The 18668-nt window shown below is 44.4% G+C and overlaps 1 protein-coding gene across 1 annotated transcript in view; it reads left to right on the top strand.

Moving 5' to 3' along the window:
* Positions 1–18668, top strand: part of VDAC3 (voltage dependent anion channel 3) — a 50755-nt gene that overhangs the window by 12950 nt on the left and 19137 nt on the right. Inside the window, exons 3-5 of the mRNA XM_086943579.1 lie at positions 4828–4877; positions 9683–9835; positions 10722–10774. Of these exons, the coding sequence (XP_086799705.1) occupies positions 4828–4877; positions 9683–9835; positions 10722–10774 (256 nt within the window). The remainder of the gene's footprint in view (positions 1–4827; positions 4878–9682; positions 9836–10721; positions 10775–18668) is intronic.

The following is an 18668-nucleotide window of genomic DNA, read 5'->3' as shown; positions in this document are numbered from 1 at the left end:
AGGGATTGGCTTAGTCACATGAATCTGCTATATACAACTGGAGTAGCTCCCTCAATTTCGCTCCACTCCAGACCCTGCGGTCCAACAGGGTACATTAATCACAGAAAGTACAGTACTTACCACAATTAAGTAAATGAGGAATAACGGGGCACCAGGGCCTAATGGGATCCCGGCTACTGTGTTTAAAACAGTGCATGAATATTGGCAAACAATATTAATGCCACTCTTCAATTATGCGTTTGTAACAAAATAATACCGGTGTCTTGGAGGGGCTCAAATCTGTTTCCCATTCATAAAAAGGAAAACCGTTCCAACACTGCTAAATCTTTAAGCAAAGGCCTACGCACGTATTCTTTAAAAAGAGCTGGAAACATGGGTTGCAGCTAAAGGAATGCTCCTGTTGCACCAATCAGTCTTTCAACTGGTCAGCTCAACAACGGACAACATCTTAGCCCTGGTGCATCTTCCCACACAAGCCGTTAGGAGGATGTAACCCCTCTTTCTTTGCGGCTTTGTTGGCTACAGCACTGCCTTTGACAAAGTGGATCAGGGTAGGCCATAGAGGAAAGTAACCCCCTGGGTGATTCCATCACAGCTTCTCGTGGCGATAACATAATTATACCAAGGAACTTGGGTCATGGTAAAAACAAGCCCTACTACAGTTACAACTAGAGTGCCTAATAATCAACATTCTCAAACAGGGCTATGTGCTGCCCCCTGTTTTTCAATCTTTAACCAGCAGACATGGGAGCAGCCCTGGAAGAAGCCAGTTTAGTTAGCCCAAGGCTGGGCTGAGTGTTCCAATCTTGCAGTATGCTGATGACACTGCCATCATGGACCACACCAGGGTAGGTTTCCAGAGAGCCCTTAATGCACTTCACCGCTACAATCTAGCAAACAACCTCCATGTGAACCAGAATAAAAGCAAAGTTATTGTATTTGGCAAATACCCTCATAAAAAACAATATCATTGGCAGCTGGGGGACCTACTACTAACGACATCCTGATCTTTTAATTACCTCATAGGGTGGCTATTGGAAAGGGCCATCTCAGCAGTCCACCTAAGGCACCGCAAAACAAAGGGCTCCACAGTTACTCACCTGCTAAAGCGTCTCAGCAATCAACTATAAAGTCCAATAGCAGAGCTCATGTTGACTGTATTAAGAGTGAAATTGACCCCGGGTCTTAACTATGGCCATAAGACCTTCCCCGTCGCCCTTAACACGTTTCTAACAAACTCCCAGATTAAGGCCTATAAGGCAACTCTACTTGCTCCTCGGCAGGGCAGAATATCAAGGCTGAGGTTGGAATTGGGCCTTGGGAGGCCTGATCACTCTTGACAGGGAGACCCAAGAAAGAAGTATCCAGGCCCCTGAGTCTTCACTCTAACACCATATGAGAGCAGTTCTTTTGACGAAGTAGGGCCCCTGTGGCAATCTCAACTAGCAACTGCAATAAGATCCTCGAAGATCAGGACAGAAAGCCTGCAAATGGAAGATATCCCATTCTCAGCCTGGAAAAAAGTTGTGAATAGGCAAGTGCTTTTAACCTCTTTTTAACAAGGCATTGGAAGTCTTCGGCACAACCCGTTGACCGAGGCACTAGATAAATCTTATAAACTAGGGAAGGCACAGCCATATTTTCAACTTGCACTCTCTGCAGGCCTGCAAGAAAGTTCTCTATATGAGGCTAATTGCCCTGCCAATCGCAGACTTCAATCCGGCCTGGGCTAACCAAGAGGAACTAATCCCCAGAGGCTATGCAAATATCGTAAAGAATCTTGGCTTCATTGATTGTGTTGTCGCTCCAAACTGGCTCAGGAACGACAACAAGGCATTGGATCTGTGCTTCACTGAAAACGCACCCCAAACCCTAGCCAGATTGGTGAAGTTCATCACTCTCATTTGCCACTCACTAGCTGAAGCAGCAATAATAGCGACAGTCCATACCACATAGATCTTGCACTCCTCAATTAGCCTACAGGAGCTGTGTTAATCCAGAACTGACACTTTCATTGGTCACGAAAAGAGTATCACATGGTTACGCAGCCCTGGACTTGACAGTCACCGGCTTGGAACTAGCACCTACCTAAGGAAATTTGCATACTTTCAGTGTAGGAATATCTTACCAGATAACCTCCAAACATCTTGTGGAGACCAGTCATGTGCAACTACTTCCCTAACAGTAGGAGGATTAATAATCTAGTATTGGGCACATAGCACTCAGCATGCCTTGGAGACCATTCGTGTGCAGCCTGTTCTCAAACAGAAGGAGGACTAATAAGCTTGTAGCTGGCACAGTGCACTTTGCACTTCCACCCCTGCAACCTCAGACATTGCTACTTCAAAAGCAGTGGCTTTTCGGGGCACACAGATGTGTGCATTTGGGGCTCAAACAGATGTATCACAAACTTTGCATCCTGCACACCGCACTTTATACTCTTAATTTTGCAACTCTGGACATAGTCGTTTCAAAGTTCACAGTATTTGCTCAAAATTTTTGCCAAGTTTTAATACCAGACAAATTAAAATAATGCTCATAATATTTCCCTGGCTGTAACGCTTAATGATTTTATTTTTATTTCATTACATGGTCTCGACATGTACTGATTTTAATTAATCGAGGAGGAAGACCGTTTCAATTAGTGTGGGCCTGTGTGTATGTGTCCAGATGTCTTTCATGAGAAGCGTGTGATTACTACGTGTGGTGTGTGTGCTGTGTCCTGATTGTCTGAGTGTTCTCAACTACACGTGGCATCTAACTTTGCGGTATATTTTGGGGAACATGAACTTTTGGCCAAACGTTCTTTATTGGGGCCAATTTCCTCTGATCTCTTTGTGGTGTAGCTGCCCATCTGTGGAATCTATCAGGGTTTCCACTGGTTGCGCATTTGTACACAAGCTGAATGTAACCCCACCTGTGACATATCAATCGGTAGGCCTGGATTTCGGTCGTAGGGCCTGTCTGACCACGTATCTCTGACTCTGGGTTGATGGGGAGGTCATCTTGGGTGAATTCGGCACCAATGATATGAGGTCTTTGCATAAAACATGGCGGTCATTGATATCATAGTTACCAACATTCTCATTATTGTGTGTACAGTTGTCGTAGCATACATCAACATCACTTTTACTATTCTTGACATTGTTATGCATGCATAGTTTTTGGCGTACATCGACGTTGCATTTACTGGTATTGCTGATGTTGGGCTTGCACATTTCATGGTGTACATTGACATCCTATTCACCAATATTACCACATGTGAATACTACCCTTCTCTTTTAACACACTACAACGCAGAGAAAACCTTTCTGATACTCCGATGAGTGCCATACATGCAACCAAGATCCGCAGGATCCCACTAGCCCATTGGATCTGTTCGGTGCTTGTCCTCACACAGTATATTTCCTCCAAGAAGTGATATATTGCACTTTACTCTCAAGGAATTCACAGAAACGCTAATATGTTAACTATTAATTTTACACCAGGGACTTATACTCTTCACTATCACTTGGTGCAGAAAAGGTGCCACTAAGCAGCTGCAGAAGAACCGTTTGGTTCATGCAAGCGTGATTACACCGATGCAAAGGAGATGTATAATTAGCAGTGTGCATATTAGAAGTTTGATGGAATAGTAAATGAGCAATGTCCCTCATCTTGCTGGTGCCTTGATTCTTGGGTGAATCCATAGATCTATGTACATATTTTATAAAAGCAGGTGTTTACTTGCCATTGGCTTTAAATTGTTTAACACAGTGATAAGAATTGAGCGATAAGCTCCCCCATGTTTCTCTCCATTCAGAAATTTAGTCACTGGCGTGACCATCCTGTGCTTTCCTATCATGCTCCCTGCAGATAAACAGACTATGCTTCCTAGCTAGCCTCTTTATAGTCGCCACCCTAGTAGGTGTTCAGCAGAACCATCCCAAGCGTATTTGTAGTGCCCTGCCCTGGTGTGTGCTCAATCTGTTTTGTAAGACAAACTCAGTAGATATGTTGGCCATTCCTTGAGTGCAGCCAAGCTGCTCACATGCATGCTATATGTGCATACAGTGACTCCCCCTCGTCTGTGTCCAACTGGTCCCATGCTTGATAGAGATGCTGGACAAAGCAGGGATGCAACCAAGTTAGCTGGCATGCTGTAGTCACATAGAGACCAGCTGAAGTATGTACCAAACCTCTCCCAGACGGTGTACTCTTTACAGATCCTAGTGTATACCTAGGGTGTCTCGCCCAAGCATTTGGAATACAGATAAAATGAATGAGTGAATGAATTCATTTATTGTATGATTTAGTTGAAATTCAATACTTACAAAAAGCTAAAAACAATGTAATAGTAATCTTGCTTCTATACAGATAGAGGTCTAACTTCGTATGAATTGTGACGGCCAGTGTGTGTAATTCACGTTGATACAGGAACTAACTGTTGTGTGCTCAGCTTACCCCTCCCAGGAATGGCTCCAGTCCAGGTTTTGTCTTTTATTTGAATTGTGGGACTTTAACTCTTGTTTATTCCTTTATAAATCAGGACTAGAAGTCACAGAATACAAAGAAAATAAATCTGGACTGGAGCAGTTCAACACACATGGAGTTGGGGAAACTTGGTACCTATGCAGCTATATGCCCTTGTGTGTGCTCAGGCGTACTCCATACCAATAGTAGCATATCCTAGCATAAACCTAGCTTGTCCTTCCCATGGTTGCTTCTTCACGTACACTTAGTTGGGCGCCCTATTGAGTGCCAGATTTACCCCTTCTAATTACCTTTTTAATCATGCTTTTTGCAGATACACATCAAATGATTGCATATTTTTTTCTTGGTTTGTAGGTTTTGGGCACGTGAAGCTGGAGCTTAAGACAAAGTCATCTAGTGGAGTGGTAAGTATTATATGGAAGGAGTCTACTTGCGATGCAGATTCGATGTGTTGTGCACTGACAGTGAGATGTTTTACAGTGATGTCACTGATCTCTTTGCAATGAAAGCACAGATAGTCTAAATGTCCTGTACCCGTACTACATACAGGGGCATACAGTCTGCCCAAACATTGTCTGCTGTAGTGTGTCCAACTGTTTCTCCTTCTCAATTTGTTTGGAACCCAACTTTGAGCAGTCCAGGCTGAGAACAGGTTCTGAAATGATTTTGTAGCTTTAAGATGTTTGTTACCTAAATCTCTAGCCTGAGCTGTTGCACTCCATGCGGTACTAGCTTCACCCATGTCACATGTTCCCGTTTTTCCACCTTGTGTTCGGGTCTTGAACTATTCTGGATCTCTTCATGCTTTTGAGAAAGATTTTCCATTTACTTCTTCTGTGACGTAGTTCCTACAGGGCCTCCCTGCATCTCAGACCACATTACCTTTCGTTTTTTTTCTTTTTGGGAGTACTCTTTCCTAACTGAATAATTGTGCTCACCTTCAACGTAATCCTCCCTCGGCTGGTTTGCCCTCCATACTCATTTTATTACTTGGATCCTTCCTTGACATTTTTCGATACGGGCACATTTCAATCTGACGTTGCCTGTTAAGAAGCTTCCGATTGGTAAATTCAAGTTCTTTCTGTACTGGAATTCACCCAAGATCTCAATACTCGTCTCCATCAGAAGCTTACGCACAGAAGACGTTGTTTACCTTAACTGATCTTGGACATTTTCTCCATCTACAATGCATGTATTCTAAAGAGGAAAGTCTGGAAACCACACACAAACACTGTTTAACTAAAATCTATTTTAACTCACTTGCCAACGTGAATATAGCATTGTTCCGATTTGAGCAAACAGCAATGCAGTATTTTACTTGAAGAAACTGGGTAACACACACAATTTCGCCATTTGCCTGCAGTCAAATTAGGTTGTGGTGTCAGAATTTCAGTACAACTAGTTAATCTTCGAGTGAAACGTTGCCCAGGATTGAAAATGCCACTTGAGTCACATAATGGGTTTTTGACTTGCAGATTTTCACCACCAAAGTCAAGCCAAACTTTCCTGTCTGTTTTCCAATCAAAAGTCAATTCGAAGGGGAGCATTTCTGTTCAGGGCAGCCTCCGCAGAGAATCCCCATTTCCACCTATCCGCAAGACAGTAGTCCAGTTCAGAAGACTTCACTTTACCAAACTGATATTGTCCTCTTCAGCTAGGCCTTATCAGATCTGGTTTTCAGATCTCCATCTTTACAAGAACTAATTTCTAGATATCCAAAGCTACCCACATGTTCTATCCCAACAAGGGTTACATTTGCACCCTGCTCTTTCCGAGAAAGCTCCAAGTCTGTCAGATAACTGTTATCTTTTTACCATTTGTAACTTTTCCTCTCTAACCCTGCCGACAAAGCATCCAGGTCAACTACTGTCTGATGAATAGTGGACGGCGTTTCTAAATTTTATAAAATTTGCGGCGTTCACTTATTTTTTGGAACTTCTGTCTCATTCCAGCTGAGCAAAGGCTGCATCAGTAGCCTTGAGACAAGTCTTGGAAATATTCAGGACAGCCTTCTGGGCTACATCATATGTAAAGGCTCCTCTATAGAACTTTCATCTAGATGTGGCGATGCAGTTGGCCTAGGATTATGTGTGTAATTCGTTTGACTTAGTTCTGCATAGTCTCTGTCTGCCTTGGATCCTTTAAATTTATAGAATTGTAAGGTGGGGGAGCTTAATGTGAGAAAAATTTAAAATTACTGTGATGGTGATTCAGGTAATCTTCGATATTCCTCTCACTGATTCACAACACTCAGCTTGCCATCCCTCCAGGATACACCTTGTTGCCCTATGGCTTTGTATGAAACCCATGCAAACTTATTTCATGTTTAAAAAAGTTGGATGTATAGTGGACTCCGAGCCTGGCATGCTGAGACGGGTGTAAGAGTGGAAGTCCTCAAAGATCTCAAAGCTACATCATCTGTTCAGAGCAGTGTTACAGCACAGCATTCTATAAGGAGGGTACGCAAACAAGCGAAAAGGAGGGAGTGGGGCAATGGAATCCCTATGGAGTTAATTCAATTTATGGTCCTTGCCTGATGAACCTATCATGGCTGCCAAAATGCCAAATCTGTACTTTAACAGTTATGGCTGCCCGTACTGTCTGATCTTTGAGTCGCAGGCCGAGTGCCTGTTAGTGTAGCCTTTACTGTGCTTTGGAGGCTCTATGGCTGCTTGAGTTGAGTGATCATGATTCAGTTTGTACTTGATTTTTCTTGAGCTCTCTTGTGTGAATGCTTTTCCTTTTCTGAGTGACAGGTAGAGTGTCATTGTGTGCTATGTCTGCTCTGTGTGATGAAGTCACCATGCCTTCATGTGCTGTGCTAATTCTGCTAAGAACTTACTGTAGCAGTCCATGTTTTTACCCGTCTCCTGATGGCACGTGGCATCCTGTGATGCACTTGCCCGTTAGAGGAGAGTCTGGATCATGTGTTTCATGTGCCATCTTGTCTCCCACAAGACCAGATTGCATTCAGAAATTTTCACAAAATAAACAGTAAGGTTTTTTTTTTAATTGGCCTCTTCCAAACATTACATTTTTCTTTCCCTTTTATGCTGACTTTGGATTCTTCACTAAGATGGTAAGAAAATAACTCAAAAATGCTTTTTAATGCACATGTTTTTCCCTTTTTTACTACTTATCATATTCACTTAGCCTCATTTTCATTTTCACTTTTTCTTATTTCTTTAACTGCATTTTGTATACTTGTATATACTTATTTAATTTTTAAAGAGATTGGTACATTCATTGGTGGCCTACCATGAATACAAAAATCTACACATTTTACAATATCACAGTTTGTTCACCTGCTAAGGATCATCGAAATGGACTTTCTCTTATAAATCCTCTTTAATATGGTGTCTTTAAAGATCTACGTTTGAAAGAAGTTATGTCCTACATTTACAGTAAGATGAGCTGCATTTTTGTACAAAGCATACTATTACTTGCACCAATGTGCAAAGGATACAGCATAGTGGTCCAGTACTGAGCAATTACAAATCTAATGTATTAATTGTAGGAAGATATATATATCTTGCATCCTGGTCCAGTTTTGGTAATGCCTGCTCCAGCAGCAGAAAAACGCCCTATACTTATCCTGTTACTTAAACATTTTTAGCAATGCCCTTTTTGCACAAGTGGCTTTCATGTGTCAGCCATACCAATAGTGCTCTTCCGCCCCAACCGGCAGAATGCAGCGTTTCATTCCTCTGGTACTTTCCAGATTGAAGCTAATCCTGAAACTAAAAATGGAACTTTGATGTACATTAGGCATGCAGCAGCTTGCATTGAAAAGGACATGGTCAGTTCTTTTGGTGACTAACTTGTAATCAGCCTGTGTCAGGGGTCACTAAGAAACAGTCTTCTATGTCCTAGAAGGTACAGGTACATATGGATACTTGAAAGTTTGTGATAGGATGGAAGGGTGTGCCTTTGGTATTGGCAAAAAGCACTGAATCAGGAATGTCTCTTGGTGCAGATCACAAGGCCAATACCCGCTTCCATAGTACCCAGTCCATTTTCTCCGCTCCACATGGGGCACACAGAATTATGAGTATCTAAATGAGGAAAGCAGCAAGGGGGATCAGTTGGCAGTAGGACTTTTTAGGTCTGACAAGACGTGGAAGGTGCAACTAGGACTGTTGTACCTCAGAACTACTAGACTAGATTAGAGCACCCTGGAGTTCATCAAACTCCCAAAGTCATTTGACCAGAAAGATAGTTGAGCTTTTGTCCAAATCCTCCAATTGGCAGTTCAGTCAGTCGTGTTCTGTGTTCTTGCTACCACTTGATTAGTAGCAGTGTTACTTAGGGTCCCACGCTGCTCTTGTTTCTGAATGGGGCACTGTAAAGAGGTGATAAAACATAATTTTGCAAGTTAACCCATAGTTTAAACAATATCAGAACTTGCTTTGACATTCCTTTCTTGTGAGCCTAAAAAGAATGATAAACCTAAAAAAACAAGTCTATACCGGACCATTACTGGTATCCAACTCTTTGGCCGATTAAATAACAATTCCAACTCTGCCTTTTCCAGTGCCTAATCTTCGGCTCGTCCTTAAACAGTTCAGCTTAATGGTAGGAATTTAATTCTTCTGTTTTTGTTGGTTCTTTTCCTCTGTTCCGCCCAGCACCCCTGTGAGAAGTGCTAGGACTACCTTCACTTTGTTTTGATTGGATGAACTGGGCTTATCTTATTTGAACAAGAGTCCTTGGTTTTCAGTCTGATTCCTCATTCTCCAAACTTTGGTCATGGTCTTCCAATTTTCTTGACCAACGTGCAGGTGCCCGGGCCAGTGATTGTCACTATGTTGCAAAACATATTCAGTCCGGATTCTTTTTGCCATTTGTAATCCATATATCCACATCTTCGTCTGAGTGCCCTTCTACATCCTCAGTGTGATCTGGAGGAGTGGAGATTCAGTTAGTTTATTTGCACCACAATGCAGAACTGCCAAAAAATACTACACAAGCTCTTACTTCCTCTATAATGTTGCATCCAGGTAAATATATGGCGAATTGCATCATGCTAGCTTTTGTCCGCTAGCAAGAAACCCATTTTCAGATCACTCAGGTGAGCAGCATTTCATTGTTGCAGTTTTTTGTTCTGTGAACCAGTTTGTTTGTGAAGAGTGTTGATTTTTGCTTTAATGATCGGTTTCTAATAGCATCTTCTCTTTGTTTAATTTGTTTTTGTTGTTTTCTTTGCCAGGAATTCACAAGTTGTGGTTCTTCTAACATTGAAACTGGCAAAGCCACAGGCCAGCTAGAAACCAAATACAAATTCGAGAAAATGGGGACGACTTACACCCAGAAATGGAACACAGACAACACCCTGGCCACTGAGATAGCAATGGAAGATCAGGTGAGTTACGAACTGTAGTCTGCTGTGATGCAGCGTATGTAATACCAGCCCAAAGCAGCATGATTGCTATCTTGATTGGGAGGGCAAGAAAGAACAGGTCAAAACAGCACACTAGGCACTGGTGATGCACAAGGTCACGGAAGACGAGGCTAGAAGACCGGGTTAGCCATTGAGATGCATGGGATCATGAAGTAACACGTGAACACCACATGCTAGTCACTGGCATTTGGGGAGAAAAGCTTCAGAAGAGCAAGCAAAAACGTCCCTGCAGTTATTGGTTGAAAAAGAGACCCTGGAGAGCAAGCAAAAAAAGTACTGCAGTGATTGATAGTGGGGAATGTGGGGGAATCTTGGGAAAGTTTTGAGAATAGCTTGTCAGCCATTGGGCAAGAAGATGAGCACTGTAGCGCGTTTGACAGTCCATCAAGAACGAAGAGAGGAGTGAATTAGATTAGCGTTAATAAAGAACTGGGAAAGAGCAGGTCAGAAAAGCAAACTAGTCCATGAGGACTGAGATATCAACAGTTCATGTGACAATCGCTTGATGGTCATCAGGCACATGGAGAATAGGGAATTCTGTGGATTAGCACATCTGAATAGTACAGTGCTCCATAGGGGTGGGTATATTTGCAGAGGAGCAGGCAAACGCATGCCGTGGGGGAACATCATATCAGGGAGGGCAATGGAAGAGTGAGTTGAGCGTGGAACATGGCAACTGGCAGCTCGATAAGAGAAAGATTTGTACGGTCATTGGGAATACCTTGAATGTAATGTGTTTGAATTATGGGGCTACTCTTGCAGTGTGTGATCCAGGTGCGACAGGGTATGCTAGCTACAGAATGTAATGAGATGAAACGCAGTATAACAGGCTATCTTTCCTCTGCAGTTGGCGAATGGATTGAAACTGGCCTTTGATGCAACATTTGTTCCCAACACTGGGTGAGTCTTCATACTTGCTGCCACCAGCTTTGCAAAGAACATTATGATTAAGAGAGAAAGATTAAACTTCAGCTCTAGTGCATGGTTTCCACATGAGATGCTGGACAGCGTCCAATTAAATGCTGTTTTGCTAATTTTTGATGTATGCTGCCTATAGGTCTACCGTATTGTGAATCTCTTAAGAGTAGATTCACGTAGTCCCTTAAAAGTCATCAGAATAGTATGTTGGACAATGAGAATGTCAGATGATTCTTTGTGCTAAGTCTAGACCTGTTTTTTAACTAGTTGTATAGAAGTACAGGCCAAGGTAATTAAGTTGCTGACTGAATGTTGTAGCATTGGTGTATAATCCTACAAGCTCAAAGAAGAAAACTTCTCCCCATCCAGTTCCATTCTGAGCTTTGGTATCCGAGGCAGCACCAGAGCTCAGGATTTCAAAGGTGGATCTTTTGGACCGCGCCTTTACCCAGGTAACCTTGGTGTTTCCTAAGGCCACTTTTGCCTTGAATTGGAAGGATTTCCTACAAGAAGCCCTTACTCCACTTGTAATATTGGCTAGGAATAATTGGCTGCTTATTAAGTTGCTTGCAGTCTGCTGAGATTACCCATGATCGTGGTGAATCCCTCTCCAGAAATATGCACTAATTCTTCGGGATCCCCAACGTGTAAAAAACACACACTGAAGGAGGAATCGCCTCTGCGTACATAGTTCAGTAAATCCCACACTGCCGTCGGTGTGGGTTTTTTGAGAGGAGTAGTTTGGTACCATATACTGCTGGGTTCAGAAAAGCCATTATGGTGCTGGGGAACTAGAGTTGTCGAGTTTCCAGCCCATGTACCCTATGACTTCCCTGGCACTTACAATATCTAAGAATGGACTCATGCAGCTATGCCCTTAATTGGGGTATTGTGCACCCTGCCTCAGGCTGTAAGGCCTGCTAGAGGGGTGATTTACCTATACCTTAGACACAAGATGGGAAGACATGGCTTGGCAGTTCGGTCTGGACTGTTCCTATGAGGCACAGGGTCAAGACTGATTTGCATATGGCCATGTCTAAACTAGGGTGGCTTGGTGAGCAAAATAACGATGGATTAAACCCAGATCTGTGACTGGGGGTGAATGTTTTGCCATTGTGCAACATTCCGTCCATCATCTTGTGTGTTTTGCTGTTCACCCTATGTGGGAAGGGTATTCCCAGACGTGGGTCCCGTGCTCACTACGCCACTGGAGTCAAGCTAACCTGGCTGAAGACGGCTGATCGCCAGAAACCGGTCCTAGGATGCTTGATTCCGGTCCAGGGAAGACGTGGCTTGGCAGTTCGGTCTGGACTGTTCCCATGAGTCACAGGGTCAAGCCTTATTTGCATATGGCCATGTCTAAACTGGGGTGGCTTGGTGAGCAAAATAATGATGGATTAAACCCAGACCTGTGCCTGGGGGTGAATATTTTGCCATTGTGCAACATTCCGTCCATCATCTTGTGTGTTTTGCCAATAATCCTTTGTGAGCACTGCTATTTGGTGAATGGTAGGAGTGAGGTGTAGAAATGCATTTTCCATTGAGCGTGGTAAGGACATTTCTTGGGAGAGCCTATCCTTTTGCCTATATTTATTACTGCTGCAGAAAAGATTGTGACAGCCAGGTGCATGTTGCCCCTATTTTGAGTACTCCTGCTGGAGCCATCCCTTTACTGTCTGCTGTGAGAAAAATCGCTTTAGCTCAAAGTGTATGCCTAGATTGCAGCCTGAAGAGGACATTTGAAAGAGAACAACTGAAACCAGTCCTGAAGCCGTAGACACTGGATCCACCTTCCCTGTCTGGAAAAGGTGTATTAAATTGGGAACCAAACCATCCCACTTTATTCCAGCCCGAGTTCTTCTTGACCAAGGAAGTGAGTGCTTCATAGAGTACTCTTAAGAACTGCTCTGTAGCCCAGACTAGTGTCTGCCTGACAGCCTGTCTCCCAGAGGTGTGTGGACATGACCGGAAATCAACATTTTTTGTTGGATAAGATGATAGTCTGCCTAAAGAACTTAGAAGCCTGCCTGATGAGATTGGAAGTGTGCCTGACCCTGATAGGAAGTGTGTCTGACCCTGCAGGAAGAGAGACTGGTGAGGAGAGGCCAGGTGTATTCCTGGCGTGAGGAGCCCCAGAGAAAATGGACGACCCATGGGAGCAATATAGGAGAGATCAGTGCTTTAAAAGTGGTCTCTGCGCAGTTCAGGCATGAACTGCACCAAGACATTACCAGAGCATGTCCTGCCATGTAGGCAGGCAATCTGCCACAAGCTTGGGAGAATGGTTCTGCTACTGCTGAGCAGGACAAATCGGAGTCGAAGCTGAAGTGGGCAATACTGTTCATCCCAGAGGCTGCAACTGCCCCTAAAATCACCACCGCAAAGAACTTTATGTGGAGGCTTCCACAGTCCAGCGCCGGACTGCAGCCGAACATGATGGCCGTGCTGCTGTACTCTGGTGCCGCTGCACAGCTGCCTTCCTGAGGCAGTCTTGTAAACCTTGTCCTGAGTGAGGAAGGCTTCAATGGCGTGGCCAAGAGAAAAGATTCAAGCCCTGAGGGCTGTTTTTAAATCTGCATCCATCACATTGCCTTGAGTACAGAGAACAAAGCAAGTAAACGAAGCCTACAAAGGGGGCAATGGACTAAGGCACAGGCAAGCCTGCTAGAGATTATGTGAAACAAGAACATTAAAACCAATTAAATGAGTTGCCCCAGGAACCAGTGAGAACTTTTGAGGCATCTGCACCGGAGTCTAATCTTTGGCTGAACTCTTTGAGGGTTGATGAATGGTAACAGCAGGATCGCACAATAGCAGGATGGAGAACGATTACCAGTTTGCAGGTAGTGGTGTGGACCCCAGGGGCAAACAACCCCAACCATCTTGTTTGGGGCGAAGTAGCTCCTGTCTGTTCCGTGCCCCCCTCGAACAAAGTCTGACAAATGTCGATTTTACCAGTTATAAGGAGTTCTTGCTCCAGAGTTCTCTTTGACTGAGTTGGTGAGTAATTAGGCTAAATAGGGTTATTTGTTTAGCTGAATAGTTTTATACACCAGTCAGCAGATCTGGAATTGGATCCTAATTTCCATGACTTACCAGTGCAAGTTTGCTAGTATAGATGAGATGAGATCACATTCTCTTTTGTAAATAAGCCTGGTTGTGGAATTGTAGATCTGCGTTTAGTGGGCGTTTGGAAATTGAGGTCTGCCTACTAATATGACATTTCCAAAGTTTAGTAGAGAAATGACAAAGCAGGTGTTGCCTTTTCCAGCTGGATAGACCATTGTAAGTGTCTCATCTTTATAAGTGAGTGAAGGTGACAGGTGACAGTTGACAGATTTAACTATTCTGTGCGGGAAAGTGAGATGTTGAAGTCCAGAGTAGAACCTAGAGATTAGTTGGAGAGAGATGGAGAAAACCCTTATGCTTTTAGCTCATCTTAGGCGAGGGTAAGCAGTAATATTTATTTATCATTGTAATAAGACAGAACTCGTTTTTTGTGCAGGTAGAAAATCAGGAAATTAATTGATAAACCCGTTTGAAGTTTTGTAACACAAGAGCAAATGGTAACTATGTTGCCTGAAGAAGTTATTAAGTTACGTTTTTAGGTCTCGCGCTTGCGATGCATATGGCGAAGCCATATGCCATCTCGCAGGCGCGATACTATAGTTGCCGGGTCTGCTTCCCAGGAGATAGGAGACTGTCACGCGCACGCTCAGGAAAGCGATCGGAGCCGGCCGCGCGCGTTCTCAATCACCTGTCTCTCTGGGAAGCACACAAGCAAGCCCCGCCAAGGCACCACGAGCACGTCCGACGTGGGCGCCTACCACGAGGACAACCGCAGCAGCAGGGCAGCCCCGCCGCTCACGGCATCTCGCTCCTGCCCTCCCGCGTCTCTTCCGTCATTTTTTTTACAATAGCGATCGCTCGCAATCACTTTCAGTGCTGTCTGAATGGCTGGAGGCGGCGCTGGTATCTGTTTTTTGAACTGCTGCCCTTTTGTAAGGATCACAATTCCTCTCCCCAAGCCACCGCTTTCCCTGAATCCCCAGCCCTATCTGCGACTTTCGAAGTGAGTTCGCTAGCGCCCCCTCCTGCTCACTCTGGAGAGCCATGTTCCACGTCTCTCTTTCTCACGGTCTCCTGACTCCCGAGCTGCCGCTATCTGCATTTCCTTGAGCGATTCCAGCAGTTTGCAGGAAACATGGCTGCTACATGCACTGACCTTTTTAAAACAACACCGCTCCGTTAGACTGTCTGGGCCTCCAGAAGGAAACCGCGCAGCCAGGGGCCGGCTGGAGAACTGTATCCTTTACCTTCCATCGGCGATAAAAGCTTCTGACTTAAATAAACCTTCCCATACATTGTCCACAATCTACATGTCATGTTTCTTTGAAAACTTATTGAAATATATGTATTGAAAACGATTTATATTCTCACTACTTTCACACGATTTTTGTATTCGGTCATTAAAAGACAACCTGAAACATTGACATGAGAATAGTGCTGGCACACCTCTAAAGAATTTGTACTTGCAGTGTGGGTGTACTTGCGTCTGTGTGCTTGCGTGTGTGAGAGAGAAAGAATTCGTTTTTAGCACTGCAAACCACACTTACGACTTCAAAGCGCTGCAACAAAAGATGTTACAGTTAACCAACGCAATCCCCTGCAGACCAGATCTGCCCCGAGATTACATTTTCTAGACGCTGATACCAGAGCCTTTGACTCCACCGGCTACAAAAGGAGCCTTTAACCTCCCAAGCTGGAGAGATGCGGGGATCGCTCAATCTGATTGAACGAGAGACGGGCGCAGAACTCCAACTCTGCATTGTGGTTTGCGAAGCCGCTTAATTAACCCCAATCCTGCACAAATCGATGTAGGCCAGGTACAGAATAAAGCCCTGCGTGCCCCGTCCAGGAGCAACCAGAGGGCAGGGCGGGGGTGCTCTGTGCAGCTGACGGCTCCAGAGTAAACTTACAACTGTCTCTTCTAGGGTAGGTAAAGTTGTCTCTATCATGTAATTTCGATTTATAAGGCATGCACCGGAGAGGGACTGTCCGATTTGGAAATACGTGCATACACACATCATCATACACCCACCGCTTCTTAAACGTCCGGGTGGCAGGATAAGGGTGAACCCCATTGGTTGGGCATACTTTATTTATTTATACTACAGCGCAGTGGGTTCATGCACTGGCTGAGATCTGCTACCCACAGGTTCGGAAGCTTCACCCTGGGAGGCTGGCGGTGAGGATGATACCCGCTGGCAGCAGGGAATAGCGCCCACCGGCGCCAGTCGGCGCTAGGATGAACACTGCACGGTGTCGTGGGTATCCCGCGGTCTGTCCCCTCTCCAGCAGTGCGGGCGGATACCGTACCTGGGTAAGCCACGCTCTTCCTCCCTGAGCGTGGCTTGGCGATGCGTGGAAACGCTGGCCTCCTAGCTTCGTCGCGTCCTCCGACCTCTCTCCGTCTTCTCCTGGAACAGCTTGCCTCCTTCCTGATTCCTCCTCACCTCCGTCTCCTCCGGTGGACTCACACCCCGTACTCTGCTCACTTCCTGGATTTGAGGACCCGGCTGCTTCGACGTCATCGGATAGGGTGGGGCTTGTGGACAGTTCTCCCCAGTTAAAGAAACAGTGCTCTTTATAAGTATCCTCGGAAAAGAGCGTTTGCGTGGGTCAGTCCACTCATCCTGAGTGAGAGAAGAGGGTAAGACGGGGTTTTTACATGATTCAGTGGCGTGGTCCACCCCCTTTCTTCCACAACCAGGTCCCCCTTGTTACACAAGCACTTTACGTTTAAATGGTACTCTTCGAAGACCGAAGTAGGGGTAGAGTGTATTTATTAGGCGCAAGAGGTACGTTTTCTCTGCTCTGGTTTGTGTCTCCATGTAGCAGAGTTATGTGTACAGCGTTGACAAGCTCAATGGTAGGTTACATGAAAAGCGCATTAATCTGCAGAGCTGCCAGTGTTCTGTTCCCAAGTGTTCATTCCCGCTGTGGCCTCAACTTAGAGACTGTGACCAGGTAATAATATATCACAGGGTGGCTTCAATAACATAGTGCGACATCACCTAACCTAAAGTGAGGTTATAGCATGAAATACATAACACAGCATCATACCACTACACGCAACATCATTCAACTGCACATAATTACACTCTACTCAATACCACATAAATACAACCCACATACCACTGTCACATAGCAGCAATCCACATAGATACTCCAGACTATGCCACAAAATTAAACTCCACGACATACCACACCACAACACAAAATACCATTACACATAATTATACTTCATGACTCACAATCCCATTCCATATAATTCCAGTATGCTCAATACCACATAAGTAATATCCACACAATCCCACTGCACACTATGCCACTGAATTCCACTACACAAATCCACTCCACACCACACAATTCCACAACTAACAATACCAATTCAACCCACATAATTCCCATTCACACCACATGGATTCATCCACTCCAAACAAAAGCATATAGCTAAAAAGACATTGTCATTTACAAGGCCAATAGCTCTAACTCTCTCAAATGCGAGACCGTTGCATTGCAAAGTCTTGTTTTGTCATGTTGATAATCTGAAACCTTCATCTCCTCAATTAATGAACTCCATGGATCAATATACAGGTTGTGGTAGCTAAGATCCAGCCCTTAGCAGTACCACGTGGCTTCGGAGCTGTTGCAAAGACTAGCTTTACAAGCCTTATGAGTTGATATCTGTTGATTGGAAAAAAGTAGAACTGTTTCAGGATTTGGTGGTGGCGGTGGTTCCCATTCATGGAGTCTCATTCATTCCCTGTGGGAGTGGGAGCCTATCGGTTTCTGTCACTAAGCTCCAATCTCTGCGATTGTCATTGTAGATTACTGGGACAATGTACTTCTTGCCGCCTACTTCTGCCTGAGATTATCTAACTCGTCCACTCAACCCTTGGGTTGTGCTGGTTGTCGACACCAACAAAAGGCCTGAGCCGAGTTCCTATGGTTTTCTAAAAGCCAAAACACATAGCTTCAGTAGTTGGCACAATCCTTTTAGCAGTCTTCGCCCCATTACTACTCCTCAAGCCATACCTGGAGAAGCTCTCTTGGGGAGTCCTGTTCTCTAAAACTGTGAAAGCTATGCTGCTAAGTGTGGAAAGGAGCAGCCGTCTCACTAAAAGGATAAACAAGGCGCAGCGGACTACAGCCTGTGCAATGGCACTCTCGAGTGAGATGCACAAGAGCCACAAGGTCCTTTCACTTTACAGGGCCAGTACCAAAAAAATAGCAGGTGGTCTGGCCATCAAGGAAATCTGCAGAGTGCATTCCAGCACTTCAGGTGTGAGGAGCCTGCATTGTTTCTGAGCTATGTCTTAACGTCCTTGAATTTACCGGAGCAAGTATGCATCAATTGCCACCCAATAGATGCATAGAATTGTTATAAACCCAGGTCCTTTAGTAGTTTGCCTTTTGACTGAGCCCACATTCCATATTGGAGAAAGCTTTTCAATTTCTTGCTAACCTTTAAGTTATTGCAGTTTAAATTCGCTTTTGACCTGACTCTAAACCACACCTCTCTGATGCCAGATGGCATACTTATGGGTAGGGGGTCTCCCTGCTAACTAAATCTTGACTAGGTAGTTTCAAATTAGTTTCAGTACAAAGTGTTTCTTTGTACTGAGTGGAGCTAGCTTGGAAGTGAGTGACCATGTTCCCTTCTTTTGGGGGGGGGGGGGGGTAATGTTGATTACTGAATGTGTTCTATACATGCTGTTTCTAACTGGAAAGAGCATTTCTGAGTTAGCTCTGTGTGTGAGCCAATCAAGTACATTTTACTCACTAATTTAATGCCCTTGCTTTTACTAAA

The sequence above is a fragment of the Lissotriton vulgaris genome, chromosome 11, assembly GCF_964263255.1.
Source record: "Lissotriton vulgaris chromosome 11, aLisVul1.2, whole genome shotgun sequence".
Lineage (NCBI taxonomy): Eukaryota > Metazoa > Chordata > Amphibia > Caudata > Salamandridae > Lissotriton > Lissotriton vulgaris.
The sequence above is the reverse complement of the archived record's forward strand: the minus strand, read 5'-3'. Positions and strand labels throughout refer to the sequence as shown.